This window comes from Squalius cephalus (assembly GCF_949319135.1).
Source record: "Squalius cephalus genome assembly, chromosome: 9".
NCBI lineage: Eukaryota > Metazoa > Chordata > Actinopteri > Cypriniformes > Leuciscidae > Squalius > Squalius cephalus.
The window spans coordinates 14,057,263-14,076,597 of NC_137130.1; the positions used below are offsets into that span (position 1 = coordinate 14,057,263).

The following is a 19,335-nucleotide window of genomic DNA, read 5'->3' on the forward strand; positions in this document are numbered from 1 at the left end:
TGTGTCTAAATTGTATTATTAATAAAATACATCTGATTACAAATACAGCCACTTTTTGTATTTTCTATTTGATTTTATAGTCATAATTGTTCTGACTAAGAATTTATTGCAGGTTATAATAATTTATATATTTATATATAATAACCTGTGATCATTTATTATAGGTTTATATATAGATATATATGAAATCAAGTAAAATAAAATACTATTCCATCTTTGTGGGTATAGTGTATAAAATGAAAGCTTTTTCTGGAAATTATAATTATTATAATTTCAATATGAGGACAAATATTTAAGGTTATACCCATGGAGCAGCTAATTGGCTTGACGTCTTTACCCACAGTCCTTTGCTCCACAGGCTGGATATACAGCCCCGCTCACCTTAAAACTCTAACTGTGTCCTTGTCACACCCTTACTTAACCAGACAAATCTTTCATGGTTGCTCATATATGTATGTGAATGTGTTTGTGTGTGTGTCTATGCGCATCCATATTGTCTTTCAACTTATGATCTTGTCTGATTTGTCCTGAAAGGTGACTGACATACATTGGTGTGATGCCAAAGGTTTGTGCGTGTTGTGTAAATGCATCACATCTCTTGGAGGGCATGAACATGACTTCAGAAAGAAGCTGGCACCATCTGTCTGTGGGACACATGATGCTATGGCACGGTGGCAGGACGTCCCGAAACGCCATCTACATACACACACAAACAGGGTTAAATGGGCAATACACAGATGTCTGTCAGACTTTGGGTTTCTTAATTGGATAACCTCTAACATTATAAAAACATTGAACATGATGCTCTGAGGACTGAGATGAGATGAAAAAGTCATGAATGAGACTTTAGTCAATGTCCATTAATGATCATTTTTTATATTAAAGGAAAAGAAAGTACCACGCTACTGCCAAGTGCCAACTGATCATAGGAGGCACTGGGGCTAGCTGTCACATGTGGAAGTTGTCACAAGGACTATATCTGTAAAGGTTTAATCAAGTGTTTTAAATTGTATAAAATTAGTTATATATAGTACAGAAAAATAAAATGTCAAATAAAATGGTACAAATGTATTATTTAAAATATTATCTACTAGCAACAACCTTCAGTCTGAAATGTAGCCTAAATGACCGTATTAATGTAGGCTATAGGCTATAGCCTACCATATCAACTATGGTAAATGTTTAAAAACTTACGGAAGTAGCCTACAATATTGTTTAAAATACATTTTTGAATAACATTAAAAATCGGTAGGCTAAATTTGGGACCCCGTGTGTGAAAAGCATTAAAATATTTTGCAATGTCGACATCTTTCGGATAATGTGAGCAAATATAATAAATTCCGGGTTTGGGCGCCATCTGTCGGATAGTACCAGTAGCGTCTCCGTGTCGATCGATGTTTCTGTGTTTGACACATTTGTCTGACACTGTTTTGTTTTTCTGCGATGGCGGCAGATGTGCTAGTATGTTTGGTTTCAATGATTTGTGCAATCACTGATAATTTATAAATGGAAAAAAAGAAATTCAATATCAATTTGGACGACTCGGCGTTCACAAAGGAAAGAAGTCCGGTGGGTTTTGTTTCCTTACTATGATTGTGTTGTAGTAGCAGAGGTATTAATAACTGTGAGTATGGAGGTTCAAACCTCACCAAAGTCCATTCATACATTAACTGTCACCACTGATATTAAGCCAGGGGACTTAACCTTTAATACATGTACTGTAAGTTAACTTACTAAACAAGCACGATCTAAAGTTACCAACTTGATGAGCTAACGTTACTTTCACACTCTCTCTGCAAGTTTGCCCATAACAAGGTGTTGATGACTCAAATCATACTGATGCATTGCATCATGTTGCACACTGCAACAGTCTAACTAACATATAACGTTGCAACACTCAAGACAGAACTTAAAATAAACCACAACAAGCTGGATTCATACATTTGATCCATATGACAGTTCACTCAAAATGACAGTTTTATCATAATTCACTTACCCCCATGTTTATCCTTTCCAAACCCATATGACATTTTTCCTCAGTGGATCATAAACGTTGGAAGATCCTCGCATTACGGAGGCCCTAAGAGGCCATGCCTTATTTTTTTAAAAACGCCCCTCGTTATTTTGACTTAATTTTCTCACTAGAATAGCGAGCGAGAGAGAACACATCAAACATCATTATTTAAGCACAGTTATGACTGTGCATGTTTTGAATATAAAATCTCCTAAACACACTTTTTGATATTTAAATCAAATTATTTTGATTTTGTGGTGTTTTCCCTATATATCTTATTTTATATCAACCATGTTCTTGACTGACACGGTTGTCTCCTTAGGAAACAAGTAGGCAACAGTAACCGGTGGGAATGAAATGGTTTTTTTTTGTGTGTGTGATGGAAATGACGCCATAACTGTGGGGTCATCTTAATTTTTCAAATATGTATAAAAATACATTTTCACAGTAATAGTTTTATTTCAATCATTGTTTGGATCATCATAGTACAACATGTTCTACAGATCATTATAGTTCTACATTTCTTCAACATTTTTAAAAAACTTTTAAAATGAATGTTTTATAATGAATTTTCATAATCTCACTAGACCAGTCTTTTGACAAGGTTAAGAAAATCTATACATAAAAGGCATTTGAAAAATAGTGAACATTTATTTTCAAATGGTTTTCATGTGTAGATTTTTATTGTTTTAGCCTTGCCCAACACCTTGTTTTTTAATGACAGTTCTAATGTAACCTTCAAATGACAAAAATAATAAGTTGCACGAGATGAATAAAATAAAAAATGCTGCAGAAGAATATATGGCACCTTTAAGATTAGGCTACATTAAGTTATGCAGATGGCAATGTCTCTGAAATGATGCAAGTATCCTGGTTCCTTTTATTCTCACAGGTGGCGTCGTTGTTTAAGGCCAAAGATGGTCAAGTCGAGGCCTCAACTGTTCCAGCTCCTGGCCAACCACTGTCCTATGCAGAGTTTGTTGTTCAGAGCAAAAACAGGGGGCTTCAGGGAGCAGCTCATGGATCAGAGAAACAAATATCTGCTGCCCAATGTAGGAACGATGCTGCAGGACAAAGCAGTGTAAACACAGCTGGAAGCGGCTCAGTTAGTGCGTCATTCACAGACTCAGGAAAACCTGAGACTGAACAGCAGGGACCAGCAGAAGTACCAACAGAAGATCAGACGAAAGAGGAAGGTCAGAGTTTGGAGAGTCGTATCATTCCTCCTCATCTCTTAGGATCTGGGAACAGTATTATTGTCAGTCCTCGACAGGTCTGTATAACATATGTTCATCTATCATTTTCCTATCTTTAAAAGGTATGCTCAGTATTTTTCCCCCTAATTTTATAAATATAAAGAATTGTATAGTAATATTGAGAAATACTCTTGTGTGAAGTAGCAGCATATAATAAATCGACTTCATGCTTCCATGTCGATCGGTGTCAGTATTAGTCCAAGACCATTTGGAAGAAGAAAAGCCATCAAAAATATTAATATTGTGAAATACACAAAAATATTAAGCAGCACGGCTGTTTTTTTTTTACATTGATAATAATAAGAAATGTTCTTGAGCAGCAAATCAGCATATTAGAATGATTTCTGAAGGATCATGTGACACTGAAGACTGGAGTAATGATGCTGAAAATTCAGCTTTGCCATCAACGAAATAAATTACATTTTAAAATATATTCAAATAGAAACGAGTTATTTTAAATTGTAATAATATTTCACAATATTACTATTTTTTTTGTTTTTGTTTTTTTTGTTTTATCAAATAAATGCAGCCTTGGTGAGCTTAAGAGACTTCTTTCAAAAACATGAAAAATCTTACTGACTTTTAAACGGCAGTGTAAATCAAAACTTACTGAATGCACCTTTTACTTGATTTTTAATATAACAAAATTAAATATAGAACTTGATTAAGATATGTTTTTAATCTGTATACAGAGAGGCAACCCCATCCTAAAGTTTGTGAGAAATGTTCCTTGGGAGTTTGGAGAAGTGGTGCCAGACTACGTTTTGGGACGGACAACGTGTGCTCTTTTTCTCAGGTTGGTTTGTGGGTATATGTATAGTATAAGTGGGATTATTTCTAATATTACAGTTGCCAATGTTTCTTCTTCAAAATAGGAATCCAAATGTACACATTGAAAAGTTAGAAGCTTCAGCAGGACACCGATGGAGATAAATATGGAAGCAGTGCTGTCACTGTTTTCATTGTACACACTTGAGCCCGTGTACACGTCTTGTCAGATTTTAATGCACTCAATTATGGAGGAAAGAAAGTAATACGTTTATATTTGTTTGATCTCAAAACCTGCACCAGATTTGCATATTTAAAGAGGCCATATTATGCCCTTGATTTTGTTTTTGGGGTCTAACAGAATACGTTTTCATGTTGTTGTTGTTGGTGTTGTTTTTTTTACATATTTTACATTGTTGCAGCATCTCTCTTCCCAATCTGTCAGTAACACTGTTTAGTTCTTGTCTCTATGAAGCCCCTTTTTCCAAAAAAACACAATGAGCTCTGACTGGTCAGCTGGACTCGTGTTTTGTGATTGACAACCGTTTCGAATGTGTTTCGATTATTATTTAATTAAATTAATTAAAATTATTTAAATGAGGAATATAGTGAATAGTGAGGAATATACTCTAGACTACAATGGAGGCGTTTCAGGGAGTTCAGAAACAGTGCTTACTGATATAGAAAATAACTCCTTTTTGAGTGGACTTTGTGCTTTGTAACTTTGCATATCTTAATATTACAGACTAAAGAAAGTTGAAAATGTAAAAAAGTATAATAGGTCCTCTTTATGTTTATGAAAATGCCACTTTCATAAATGTTGCCAGCTCTGCTCTATCCTTTTTTTGCTTAGTTTAATGTTCAATGTGTGTTTTTTTTTCTGTGTGTGTGTGGCTTTTGTTATCAAACCAATTACTGAACAACTGTGCAGATCTTTTCGTGCCAAGAAATCTTAAATAATATTTCATAATACTTCATTTCTAATGGCAAATCAAGTGTTAAATTATAGAAACATGGTTTCCAGCAAGTGTGCGTGCACTTTAAACTCGTTAAATGGAATCGTCTCACTTAGTCAGGTGTGAAACCACATCATCCTCCATCTCTCTTTGCAAAGAAAATTTGTGAGAATTCAAGGAAGTAAACATGTTGTGGCTGACTGTGATGATTGGTATGACAATACATTTTAGACAATGTAGAATCAGCTGAGAAATGTTAATTAACAAATGCAATTTGTAATTGGATTTTGAATTTTATGTATATGGCAAGATTATGCTTTTTGTGTTTAATATATGAATCATTGCAGAAGTTTCCCTTAACCACTGGTTTCATTTGACTGAATTACAAATGCCAAATAGAAATTCACTTTTTTAATAGTGTTTATATTAATGCAACATATATCAGTACTATATGGGATTTTTTAGTTTGTCTTTCTCTCTCTCTCATGACCACAGTGTGCGTTACCATAATCTGAACCCAAACTACATCCATGAGCGTCTGAAACAGCTGGGACAGAGTTTCACCCTCAGAGTGTTGCTCGTTCAGGTTGATGTGGTGAGTCTGTCTGTTTCACTCACACTCGCATTTCTTTGTTCTTTTGTTGTGTTATTTAAATCTCGTTCTGAATGAAATGCTAAATAAATAAATGCTGGCTTAGTGCCTGTTTTTTAAGTTTTAAGCAGCTTTAATTCAGTTAGAGACTGCTGATGTTCATGTCCCATTTCTGTGTTCCTCATTTATCAGAAAGACCCTCATCATGCACTGAAAGAGCTTGCTCGAATATGCATCATGGCTGACTGTACCCTCATACTGGCCTGGAGGTGAGGGGATAGTTCTAAATAATCAAGCTGGAGGGGAATTTCCTGAGTGGCTTGTGTAAATATGAGCTGTTAACGTTCCTGCTAGTTTTTAGTGCTTTAATTTAGTTCCTTTAACTAAACACACCTGTTTGTATGTGTAAGTCCTGAAGAAGCAGGTCGGTACCTTGAGACATTTAAATCCTATGAGAAGAAACCTGCGGATCTTCTGAAAGAACAAGTGGAGAAAAATTACCTGTCCCAGGTTAGAGCCCAAAGATCTATTTATACATCTGAAATTATTACGTATGGTTTCATTTAATCAAACACTGATGGCATCATTTCTATAAAACACACTTTCTTTTTATTTGACAGGTTACAGATTGTTTAACCACCGTAAAGTCTGTCAATAAGACAGATGCCATGACTCTGCTGTCTACTTTTTCTGTGAGGAATTCTTTTCCTTTAGATGTTGCACATCTTATTATTACTTACACTACCATTCAAAAGATTATTTTTCTTAATTAAATTATTAGTTTTATTTAGCAAGGATGCATAAAATTGATTTCAAATAAATACTATTAAGAATTATTAAATACAAATATTAAGCAGCACAACTATTTTTAGCATTGATAATAATAAGAAATGTTTCTTTAGCAGCAAATCAGCATATTATAATTATTTCTGAAGGATCATGTGACACTAAAGAGATTTCTTTCAAGAACATTAAAAAAACTTGAAATGCTTTTATGTTCTTATATTGATGGTATTTTATCTCTTCAGTCTTTGGAGGGCATCATTAAGGCTTCTAAGGAGGAACTAGTTTTGTGCCCAGGACTCGGTCCACAGAAGGTGTGTAGAAACACTTTGATATCGTATTTTGAACTGTTGGCTTTATTTGTAACGTAGCATCGTACTTTGATGGACATTTTTTTAACACAAGTGCATTTGACTCTTTTAACCAATCCAAGGGTATGTGTCTTAATCACTTTTCCTGATTGTTGTTCATTTAGGCAAGAAGGCTTTATGATGTACTGCACCAACCCTTCGTAAAGACCAAGAAGAAGGAAAGCGGATAAATCAGAGCTGCAATTTACATAATGTTGTGCTGTGTCTTAGAGTCTTTGGTCTATAGATGATATGTGGCCTTCAAGTGGGGCATAAACAGCCTCTTAAATTTTTATCACTGGTGTTTATGAAAAGTTCAATAAATATCAATAATATTTAACAGTAATTGTGTATTATGTTGATATTTTAGAGTGGGAGGTGAGGTTCTATTATAACCCCATGATTCATATTGCAACTGGAGAAAAACTTGTAGAAATCAGTCATATAAGAAAAAATGGATGGAAACTTGTGGTCACACTCAAATAAGAATAGAAATAGGAATTAGGGCAAACTGACTGTGTTTGTGGTAGTTTGTGGGCCAAAAATTGATGGCCATCACATATGCCACAGAAAATGTCATCATACCAGCCTTTCCTGTCAAATCACAACTAAGCTAGTGGGAGGTTTTATACTACAAAGTGATGAATTGGAATCTTCTTAAAGCTCTTTTGCATTAATTTAATGAGTGCACGAACTCCATCGCACACCTGTAAGTAATAGGTGCGTAGGATAATAAGGCCAGATAGGTCGTTTCAACATATAAGGAACTCCCGCACACTATCTTAACTTGAAATTTAAATTAATTTTTTATTAATGCACAATGTTTCGGTCACACGACCTTCATCAGGAGTGAATCCTGATGAAGGTCGTGTGACCGAAACGTTGTGCATTAATAAAAATTTAATTTAAATTGCAAGTTAAGATAGTGTGCGGGAGTTCCTTATATGCATTAATTTAATGTGAATGTTATATTTTTTCGCATAATCCTTAAAGGGAAGTCGACCCAAAAATGAAAATTCTGTCATCATGCTGTTCCAAACCTGTATGACTTTCTTCTGTGGAACATGAAAGAACATACTTTGAAAAACAACAACAACAAAAACAGTGTTCTTTGTCCATATAATAGAAGTCAATGTTCACCAAAACTGCTTGGTTATTAACATTCTTTGTGTTCTACAGAAGAAAGTAAAGTAATACAGGTCAGGAACAACATGATGGTGAATAAATGTCATCATTTATGAACCAATGAATGAAACAAAATGAACCTTCATTTTTCAGTGAACTGCACCCACTGTGCTATTAATATAAGCATGTCAGAACTTTCCCCTCCACCTTTCCGTTTTATACTTTCATATGCAACCGAGAATATCGGTCAGACAGTATAAAGGCAACACTGAGAGTCAAATGCCTTTCATTTTCCATTCCTGTATCAGCACATTTATACATCATGCTGCTCAGCGTCGGTCTCCTGCTTTCTGTCCTCTCTCTGTCCGGTAAGACATTCACCTCTTCAAGTAGATTGTTTTGGGTTGGAATATTTTAACGAGATCCCATTTGGTTTTTTAGACTATGTACATATCCACATTTTTGTACCAATGGCTTTCAAACAGTTTAAATCATTGTGATATATTAGGAGAAATACATCAATAATAATAAGCTCATAACCATTTTTCTTGTGTTTTTTTTTTGTCATATTTTCAAGTTAAACAAAGTTTAAGTAAACTCTAGTTCCCATGATATCCTCTATCACAGGAGGGTTAGAGAGTGGTATCGTAGGAGGCAGAGAGGTTAAACCTCATTCCAGACCATACATGGCATCTATCCAGTATAAAAGAGGACATCATTGTGGAGGGATGCTGATTAAGGATGATTATGTGCTGACATCAGCCCACTGTTGGGAGTAAGTATGCATCCATATATCCTTAATAAACTGGTTAATATGTAGTATTCAAAAACAGTTGATTATTAAACTGATTTTAAAAAGTTAGGTATTTTAGCCTTTATTTTGTTTGTAACGATGTACTGACATGATGCTTTAAAATAACCTCAACATTAAATATTTTCACAGTGTTGAAAACCCCTACTACTTAGAAGTTGTTCTGGGAGCTCACAATATCAGACAGTACGAGAAGAGCCAGCAGATATTCCAAATAGAGAAGCACATCCCACATCACAATTATATAAAAAATAACTTCACCTATGATATTATGTTACTAAAGGTATTCATGCTGCTCAGATTGTGCTTGTGCTCAGATTGTGCAATTTTTGTATTCTGGTATTCACTGATTGATATGTTACAGTTGAGGGCCAAAGCTGTGCGGAATAAGTTTGTGGATGTTATCAATCTACCTAAGAACATTGAAAATGTTCCCGCCCGTGTGGAATGCTCCATTGCTGGCTGGGGTATGAAAGAACCCAGTGGAGAAGCATCAAGGGTTCTGCGGGAAGTAAACCTCAAATTGCAGTTCAGCTTTGAATGTAAAAACAAGTGGAAGGACTATTTCAACTCTGAGAAAATGATCTGTAGTATCTCCGATGGGAAAAGGGCTTTCTGTCAGGTACTGAAAAGTCACTTAGATAATTAACAAAAAATTAACATAGTGGCAGAATACATTTAAGCCTTTCATCTGTTTCTTTCTAGGGTGATTCTGGCAGTCCTCTTTTTTGTGACTCTAAACTTCAAGGGATGGCTGCATACACATATCGTGATAACTGTATATCCAAGGAGTATCCTGAGGTCTACATGAAAATATCTGCCTTCCTTCCGTGGATTAGGAAGAACATTAAATGATTGAAACAGCATCGAATTTTTGGCTACTCCCTGCTGCCATTTCCAGTTTTGTTTTATTTTTGAACTTCATAAAAATTTATATATATATATATATACAGTAGCTTGCATACAGAGGTGGACAAAGTACACACCTTCCTTACTTGAGTGAAAGTACAGATACTACTAGTCAAATATTACTCCGTTACAAGTAAAAGTTGTAAAGACCGATTTTTACTTAAGTAAAAGTACAGAAGTACTCGTTTTTAAAAGTACTTAAGTATCTAAAGTAAATGTCAATGCATTGTTTTATTGTTGTTGTATTGTTGTGTGTAATACTTACAGTACCTTATGTCTCTGAATCTATGCCTGCCTACCCTCAAATCAATATCAAATTTATTTCTAGAACACAGTTGTTGGATTGAATGTGAGATTGAAAAAGTGCACTCAACAACGTCCACAAAACACAATGGTTTCGGACACCCAAATGGCTGTTCCCTCAAATAGTGCCCTATTTAAAGTTTTTTGGCTTTTAGTATGAATATATCTTAGCCTTACTGTTATCTATAAGCTAGTGTGCTCCAAAACAATGACAAAATTCGCATTTAGAAGACCAAACCCAGCTTGAAAATTAAAATCAGGTTGATGTCAGAATCCAACGTCAGATTGACGTTAAAGGATAACTGTCGCCAAAATGCAACCTAGGGTCTTTTTGTTAATCTACCCGAGGCAAACTTTCGTTTAAAAGCATAATTAGGATGTAAACGCCACTTTTAAGATTGACTGTACTTTCGTTTTTGGTCAAATTGCCTTTAGTACAGATACTCAAAACATGTACTTAAGTACAGTACTCAAGTAAATGTACTTTGTTACTGTCCACCTCTGCTTGCATACTGTATGAATAAAGTAAAAATAATCTTATCAAGCAGATAAAATCAGCTGTAGAAATTTGGTTCATATGAAGCTACAGAACATTGTTCATTGTTGATGTTGAAAGATATAGATTGTATACTATACATTCATTGATTGGTCCTACTAGGGTGCTAGAGCCTAGGCCAGAGACTATAGGCACCATTATATATTTTATAAGATGTTATGAAATTAAAATGTACATGAAAGTGATGTGAAGTACAAATGTCATTAGAAGGCCAGCAACAACATTCAAAATAGGATTTATAATTAGAAATAACCCACTTTTTGTATGTTACAAACATGTTCTCTATTAAAAAGAGGGTTCTTTTTGACCTGTTTTGTTTGTTTGTTTGTTTTTCAGCCAGAAACTTTTTGATATGTTATGCTTGCCACAACCAACGTCCAGTCATTGACTATGAATAAAAATACTATGTACACAGTCAGTCAGTGTGGGATCACTCTATGACACCAACACTATAATAAACCAACAAATAATTTGAACAAACATGAGATTTGGAATCAAGGTACTTTTTATTGTATTTCATTTCTAATAACAGTACACTTAAGTGAGTAGAGTATTTTATTACTCTGTAACTCAAATTTGGTAATGATTCCTGAGTTATGGTTGCTTGCTATTTTGTACACACTTTTTGTGGTTTGAGGTAAGAGGGGGAGGAGATACACCTAGTGAGGCTAGTGAGTGGGTCTGAGTATATTATTGATAGCATATGCACACTAATGTTTTAACACAGGCTGTTGCAGTTGCAGTTACACCATGGTTCTATACGCTTTTCTTCTTCTCCTTGGTATCTCTGTGGCTGGTAAGATATTATTCATTCTGTTCTTCCTGAATTCACATTGTGCATCCTTTTACAAGAGCATAACATCTGAAAACTCAAAAAAATTGAAAAATATAAATGAAAATAAAAATATATTCAAATAATTTCAAATATAAATGAAAATAAAATAATATTCTTAGAATGTAAATTGTAAAAAGTATGTACATTCAATACCTCCTTAAATAGTCTGGTAATGGTGTGTTACTTACTTACTGTTTTTGTCACAGGTGGGATGGAGAGTGGTATTATTGGTGGAAAAGAGGCTAAACCTCATTCCAGACCATACATGGCATCTATTCAGCTTGAAAATAAACATCACACATGTGGAGGGATGCTGATCAAAGAGGATTATGTACTGACAACGGCCCACTGTTTGAAGTATGTGCTAGGATGTGTGTGAAGGATTATTTATGATGCTTTTCAAAAAGTTATAGCCTCAAGACTTTTTAGTTTATCTATCTGTAATTTTGTGTTTTAGTTATTTAAATGCTTCAATGTATACACTGTTTTTACATTTTTCCTGCAGTCGCAGTGCCTTCTCTAGTCGGGACCACTTTGAGGTTGTTCTGGGAGCTCACAACATCAAGCAGGACGAGAAGAGCCAGCAGAGAATCAAAGTGTTAAAATACATCCGACATCCTAAGTTTCAACCTGATAATACTGAGAAGGACTACAGCTATGATATCATGTTACTAAAGGTATTTTCACCGTCACTCACTGTGACTCTATATTATGCGCTTTGCTTTGCTCTGTTTAAATTATTTTCTGTTATTTGTAGCTGAAGAACAAAGCCAAGCTGAATAAATTTGTGAAAGTTATGGCTCTTCCTAAGAAAAATGGAAAAACACCAGCTAATGTTAAATGCTCCATTGCTGGTTGGGGGTTAAAAACCCCAAAAGCAGTAGAGGGATCAAATGTGTTGCGGGAAGTCACTCTTACACTGCAGGAGAACTCAGAATGTGAAGAAATCTGGCAGCACTACTTCAGCTCTGAGAGAATGATGTGTAGTGTTTCAGATGGGAAACATGCTTTTTGTCTGGTATTATATTATATTATATTATATTATATTATATTATATTATATTATATTATATTATATTATATTATATTATATTATATTATATTAATGTTTTTCCTCTGTCCTTCTTCTTCATTAGGGTGATTCAGGAAGTCCTCTTATCTGCAATACCAAACCACAAGGAATTGCTTCATATACCTATGATGGTAACTGTGTAAATAAAACATATCCTCAAGCTTATGTAAAAATCTCCCAATTCCTCCCCTGGATTAAAAAGAAGATTGGTTAAAAAGTCTGCATATCTCTGCTAATTACCTGTTTCTGCTGCAACTGTCCAATTTGAGATTATTAATAAGGTGATAACACTTGATTTCTAATGTGAAGTATTTATTCATTGACCATAAAACCCCTTAAAATAAACTGCAATATTCATTAAGTCATCCGTTTAGATCACCAGATGTAGGAGATGAAACCGAGAAGCTTATTTTAGTGGGATAAACAGAACAAACATTCATTCATCAATAATAGTTATAATTTAAATATATTGTTATCTACAGTATAAAAACAGTCAGTTCAACAATGAAAAGTAGCCTGATTGCAGTATTGTGTACTTCACACTTTTACAGCTTTTGCTTAAAATGCTTTTAAATGGGCAGAACAGAATAAAATACATTGCTTTCACTTAATAAAAAAATAAATAAAAAATGATGTACTTGCCTTTTAATTTATTTAAATCTTGTCTCGGTTATTTGTGCCCTGCTGTTCTAACTATAATAAATGACTCCTTGTGGTTGTGCCAGCAGCACTTAAAACTGCTGTCACTCCTGTATTAAAAAAGCAAAACTGATTTAAACAATTTTTGCAACTTTCATTCGGAGGGTGTTGTTACGTCTCAATTGCACAATCATTTAATGGTTAATAATTAGTTCGAGCCCCTTCTATCTGGGTTTAGGAAAATGCATAGCGCTGAAACAGCCTTGGTTAAAGCTGTCAATGACTTATCATCATATGCTCCAAAACTGTGGATTTCTCTCCCAGCTGACATCAGGGAAGCATATTTTTAAAACTTGTCTTAAAAAAATATTTTAAAAGTGCTTTTACTTGATTTGTTTTTCTATTGTGTTGTTTTTGGTTATCTGCCTTTTATTATATTTACAGTGTAATGTTATTTTATTGTTGTGTTTGACTTTTTGTAAAGCTTTCATATAAAGTGCCATGAGAAAGTAACTTGTAAAGGCGCTATATAAAATAAATGTATTATTATTTCATTTATAATTACTTTAACTGTGTGGGGTTTTGTGTGCAAGTGTGTGATTGTTTCATACTTTTTAAATTAGTCTGTTCCAGCTAAAACCAGTTGTTGCTCTTGTGATTGCATTCCTCTTTGCTCTGAGTAGCGTGAAAAGTCCCCCTATGAAGCCCCTTTGAAGTGTGTGTTGAGGTTAGGAGGTGTGTTTGAGTTAGATGCTTATATGTCTACAACCGTCTCTCAGGAAATGTATTTTTTACATGTTGTTCTGTCTTATTTGAAAGTGTATCCTGTGACTCACAACCAACTACTCTTAAATAGTTTAGATAAAGCTGATTCAACTATTTTAAAAACACGTTCAAATCCTACTTGGGCAATGAATGGGGGTCTAACATCCATTTATTTATATTACAGATGAATATCTGAGATGATACAAGTTTATACTGGTTATCACATGAAGTAAAATGTGATTCATGCTTTCTTATGATAGTTGACTGAATTACACCAAAGCATTTTGAGGTTGGTAATAACATGAAATGAAATATTTCTACATTTGTTCATAAAAAAAAAAATCTGACTATAAATGTTTAAGATTTAAGAAAATTACATGAACTACATTATTGTCTGTTCAAACAGGGATAGAAAAATGCCAGCTAATGTGAACATGTTGCTGGCTGTGCTGGGGTACTAACTAACCACGAAGTTCATCAAGGGTGCTGCAGGAAGTCACTCTCAAACTGCTGTTCACTTCAGAATGTAGAATCATGTGGCATCGATACTTGATCTCAGAATATAGGACATGCAGTGTTGCTATATATTATATAAAAATACTAGGTTGCTATACTATATAGCAGCCTATAAAGAAGTGGAAAAGAGTACACTAACAGAGTTTACTGAAATGCAACTTTATTTAATGTTGTCTCAAGTAAAGAGTTCTGTACATGCACAGTATTGACAGCTTGCTAATATAGCAAAGGCTTATTATTTTTAAATTACAAAGATCAACAATAAAAACTGTAAATCTATGATTTCTTTATTTTATTTATTTATTTATTTATTTATTGGCAAAAAAAAAAAACATTCCCTCAAACTAATTGGTCTTTGCAGAAGAATATGATGGCAGAAGAATATTCATATGCTTATTTAGATTATGGGACTAAACCCACCAATCTAAAGTATATGTGTACACTCAGTCACTGTGCAGACTCTTGAAATTAAAGCGCCTCCTGTCTGTGAAATATTTTCACAGTATTGAAAACTCCAACTACTTAGAAGTTGTTCTGGGAGCTCACAATATCAGACAGAACGAGAAGAGCCAGCAGATATTCCAAATAGAGAAGCACATCCAACATCACAATTATACAAAAAATAACTTCACTGATATTATGTTACTAAAGGTATTCATGCTGCTCAGATTGTGCTTGTGCTCAGATTGTGCAATTTTTGTATTCTGGTATTCACTGATTGATATGTTACAGTTGAGGGCCAAAGCTGTGCGGAATAAGTTTGTGGATGTTATCAATCTACCTAAGAACATTGAAAATGTTCCCACCCGTGTGGAATGCTCCATTGCTGGCTGGGGTATGAAAGAACCCAGTGGAGAAGCATCAAGGGTTCTGCGGGAAGTAAACCTCAAATTGCAGTTCAGCTTTGAATGTAAAAACAAGTGGAAGGACTATTTCAACTCTGAGAAAATGATCTGTAGTATCTCCGATGGGAAAAGGGCTTTCTGTCAGGTACTGAAAAGTCACTTAGATGATTAACAAAAAATAATAGTGGCAGAATATTTAAACCTTTCATCTGTTTCTTTCTAGGGTGATTCTGGCAGTCCTCTTTTTTGTGACTCTAAACTTCAAGGGATGGCTGCATACACATATCGTGGTAACTGTATATCCAAGGAGTATCCTGAGGTCTACATGAAAATATCTGCCTTCCTTCCGTGGATTAGGAAGAACAAAGTGATTGAAATAGCATCAGATTTTTGGCTACTCCCTGCTGCCATTTCCAGTTTTGTTTTATTTTTGAACTTCATTAAAAAAAAATATATATATATATATATATATATATATATATATATATATAAACTTTATTATTGCCTCCTTGGTTGTTTTCAGGGAGGATCTGGGTCCACTAAGATACTCTGTGATATACAGTAGCTTGCATACTATATGAATAAAGTAAAAATAATCTTATCAGGCAGATAAAATCAGCTGTAGAACTTTGGTTCAAATGAAGCTACAGAACATTGTTCATTGTTGATGTTGAAATATATAGATTGCTATACTATACATTCATTGCTTGGTCCTTCTAGGGCAGGGATGGGCAAACTCAATCCTGGAGGGCTGCACAGCTCTGCAGAGTTTAGCTCCAACTCTGATAAACTCTCCTGTCTGTAGCTTTCTAGTAATCCTGAAGACATTGATTAGCTGGTTCAGGTGTGTTTGATTAGGGTCCCAGATAGATAGCAACCATCAAAATAATGTTAATGTGTCAATGTTAACTGTATTGAATCAACATCACTTTTGCTCTAGCAATTAATGTTGAATTTTCTTTTAAATTTCATCCATAAATCAATGGTGATGGCGTTGAGTCAATGTTACAATGTGATGTTGGTTCAACATCATGCTTGCACTCTCAGAAAATGAAACACAACAATTACAACTGACTTAAAGCCACACATCCTGAAATCGAGTGCAAATAAAAGAAGACAATAAATCTCTCAAGATCTCAGCAGATCTTTTTTTTTTTTTTTTTTTTTTTTTTTTTTTTTTTGAGAATTAACAGAGGTTTAGTAGTTGATGTTTTAAAATGTTTGGTCACCATTGTTGTGATCAGTGTTTGCTTTAGTTGGATAGTTTGACTTTTGACTTTTATGCAAGTTTCTGATCTTTGTAACAGTGTTTACCAAAACATAATTTGTTGTTGAAGCATGTCACCATTGTTGAGATTCATATGCTGATTCTTGATGTCTGGATGTGTATCTGAAAATATTTTTCCTTTAATGTATTTTAAAAATCAAAATTCAGAACGTCTGATCTGTGGCAAGGAACATCACATTGTAACATTGATTCAATATCATTGCCATTGATTTATGGATGAAATTTAAAAAAAAATCAACATTAATTGCTGGAACAAAAGAGATGTTGATTCAATACAGTTAACATTGACACATTGACATTGTTTTGATGGTTGCTATCTATCTGGGACCCTAATCAAACACACCTGAACCAGCTAATCAATGTCTTCAGGATTACTAGAAAGCTACAGACAGGAGAGTTTATCAGGGTTGGAGCTAAACTCTGTAGAGCTGTGGCCCTCCAGGACCGAGTTTGCCCATCCCTGTTAGGGTCATAGTGCTACAGCCTATCTAAGTTTTTTAGGCCAGAGACTATAGGCACCATTATATATTTTATAAGATGTTATGAAATTAAAATGTCCATAAAATTGATGTGAAGTAGGCTACAAATGCCATTAGAAGGCCAGCAACAACCTTCAAAATAGGATTTATAATTAGAAATAACCCACTTTTTGTATGTTACAAACATGTTCTCTATTAAAAAGAGGGTTCATTTTGACCTGTTTTGTTTGTTTGTTTGTTTTTCAGCCAGAAACTTTTTGATGTCACACATTAATATTTTATGCTTGCCACAACCAACGTCCAGTCATTGACTATGAATAAAAATACTATGTACACAGTCAGTCAGTGTGGGATCACTATATGACACCAACACTATAATAAACCAACAAATAATTTGAACAAACATGAGATTTGGAATCAAGGTACTTTTTATTGTATTTCATTTCTAATAACAGTACACTTAAGTGAGTAGAGTATTTTATTACTCTGTAACTCAAATGTGGTAATGATTCCTGAGTTATGGTTGCTTGCTATTTTGTACACACATTTTGTGGTTTGAGGTAAGGGGGGAGGAGATACACCTAGTGAGGCTAGTGAGTGGGTCTGAGTATATTATTGATAGCATATGCACACTAATGCTTTAACACAGGCTGTTGCAGTTGCAGTTGCAGTTGCTGTTGCAGTTGCAGTTACACCATGGTTCTATACGCTTTTCTTCTTCTCCTTGGTATCTCTGTGGCGGGTAAGATATTATTCATTCTGTTCTTCCTGAATTCACATTGTGCATCCTTTACAAGAGCATTTCTCCAACATTTCTAACCTTGAATATAATTTAAATGAAAAACCAATAATATCCTTAGAATGCAAATTGTAAAAAGTATATGTATATTCAATACCTCCTTAAATAGTCTGGTAATGGTGTGTTACTTCTGTTTTTGTCACAGGTGGGATGGAGAGTGGTATTATTGGTGGAAAAGAGGCTAAACCTCATTCCAGACCATACATGGCATCTATTCAGCTTAAAAATAAACATCACACATGTGGAGGGATGCTGATCAAAGAGAATTATGTACTGACAGCGGCCCACTGTTTGAATGAGTATGTCCCAGGATGTGTGTGAAGGATTATTTATGATGCTTTTCAAAAAGTTATAGCCTCAAGACTTTTAGCTTATCTATCTGCCTAATCTACAGTATCTGTAATTCTGTGTTTTAGTTATTCAAGTGCTTCAAGGCTTACACAGTTTTTAATTTGTTCCCTTGCAGTGCCTTCTGTGGACCGGGCCACTTTGAGGTTGTTCTGGGAGCTCACAACATCACGCAGGACGAGAAGAGCCAGCAGAGAATCCCAGTGATAAAATGCATCCAACATACTAAGTTTCAACCTGATAATAAGAGGAACTACAGCTATGATATCATGTTACTAAAGGTATTTTCACCGTCACTCACTGTGACTCTATATTATGCGCTTTGCTTGCTCTCTTTAAATTATTTTCTGTTATTTGTAGCTGAAGAACAGAGCCAAGCTGAATAAATTTGTGAAAGTTATGGCTCTTCCTAAGAAAAATGGAAAAACACCAGCTAATGTTAAATGCTCCATTGCTGGTTGGGGGTTAAAAACCCCAAAAGCAGTAGAGGGATCAAATGTGTTGCGGGAAGTCACTCTTACACTGCAGGAGAACTCAGAATGTGAAGAAATCTGGCAGCACTACTTCAACTCTGAGAGAATGATGTGTAGTGTTTCAGATGGGAAACATGCTTTTTGTCAGGTATTATATTATGTTTTATATTATGTTTTATATTATATTTTATATTATATTATATTAAAGTGTTTTTCCTCTGTCCTTCTTCTTCATTAGGGTGATTCAGGAAGTCCTCTTTTCTGCAATACCAAACCACAAGGAATTGCTTCATATACCTATGATGGTAACTGTGCAAATAAAACATATCCTCAAGTTTATGTAAAAATCTCCTCCTTCCTCCTGTGGATTAAAGAGAAGATTGGTTAAAAACTAAGTCTGCATATCTCTGTCTGCTAATTACCTGTTTCTGCTGCAACTGTAAAAACCCCATATGTTTAGCCAGTTTGAGATTATTAATAAACAGGTAATAACACTTGATTTCTGATGTGAAGTATTTATTCATTGACCATAAAACCCCTTAAAATAAACTGCAATATTCAGTAAGTCATTCGTTTAGATCACCAGATGTAGGAGATGAAAACAAGAAGCTTATTTAAGTGGGATAAACAGAACAAACATTCATTCATAAATAATAGTTAGTTATAATATAAATAAAAATTGTTATCTATAAAGAATCTGTACCATCATAGCAAGGGCCAACCAGATCAATCTTAATACAAAAGATGGTAATAAGTCAAAAAGACAGTCAGTTCAACAATGAAAAGTAGCCTGATTGCAGTATTGTGTACTTCACACTTTTACAGCTTTTGCTTGAAGTGCTTTTAAATGGGCA

The 19,335-nt window shown here is 34.5% G+C and overlaps 3 protein-coding genes across 3 annotated transcripts; all 3 read left to right on the plus strand.

The window, feature by feature from the left end:
- The first annotated feature begins 1,372 nt into the window (after window positions 1–1,372).
- ercc1 (excision repair cross-complementation group 1) lies at window positions 1,373–7,065 on the plus strand. Its single transcript, XM_079882055.1, has 9 exons — window positions 1,373–1,569; window positions 2,907–3,287; window positions 3,963–4,066; window positions 5,490–5,589; window positions 5,779–5,855; window positions 5,997–6,096; window positions 6,207–6,278; window positions 6,615–6,683; window positions 6,845–7,065. Exons 1-9 carry the CDS (start codon window positions 1,507–1,509, stop codon window positions 6,908–6,910), a joined length of 1,032 nt encoding a protein of 343 aa, XP_079738181.1. The 5' UTR covers window positions 1,373–1,506; the 3' UTR covers window positions 6,911–7,065.
- Window positions 7,066–7,796: 731 nt separating this feature from the next.
- LOC307165031 (uncharacterized protein) lies at window positions 7,797–17,122 on the plus strand (the record flags this gene model as incomplete). Its single annotated transcript, XM_079882290.1, has 14 exons — window positions 7,797–8,212; window positions 8,472–8,619; window positions 8,788–9,277; window positions 9,361–9,487; window positions 11,151–11,219; window positions 11,465–11,615; window positions 11,764–11,935; window positions 12,016–12,276; window positions 12,394–12,538; window positions 13,701–13,752; window positions 14,753–14,900; window positions 14,982–15,239; window positions 15,318–15,461; window positions 17,108–17,122. The coding sequence occupies exons 1-14, from the start codon at window positions 8,167–8,169 to the stop codon at window positions 17,120–17,122; spliced, it is 2,226 nt and encodes a 741-aa protein (XP_079738416.1). The 5' UTR covers window positions 7,797–8,166.
- On the plus strand, window positions 17,076–18,939 carry LOC307165115 (granzyme B(G,H)-like). The gene is made up of 6 exons (XM_079882419.1): window positions 17,076–17,283; window positions 17,545–17,603; window positions 17,806–17,959; window positions 18,127–18,289; window positions 18,369–18,629; window positions 18,720–18,939. The coding sequence occupies exons 2-6, from the start codon at window positions 17,558–17,560 to the stop codon at window positions 18,867–18,869; spliced, it is 774 nt and encodes a 257-aa protein (XP_079738545.1). The 5' UTR covers window positions 17,076–17,283; window positions 17,545–17,557; the 3' UTR covers window positions 18,870–18,939.
- Window positions 18,940–19,335: the final 396 nt, after the last annotated feature.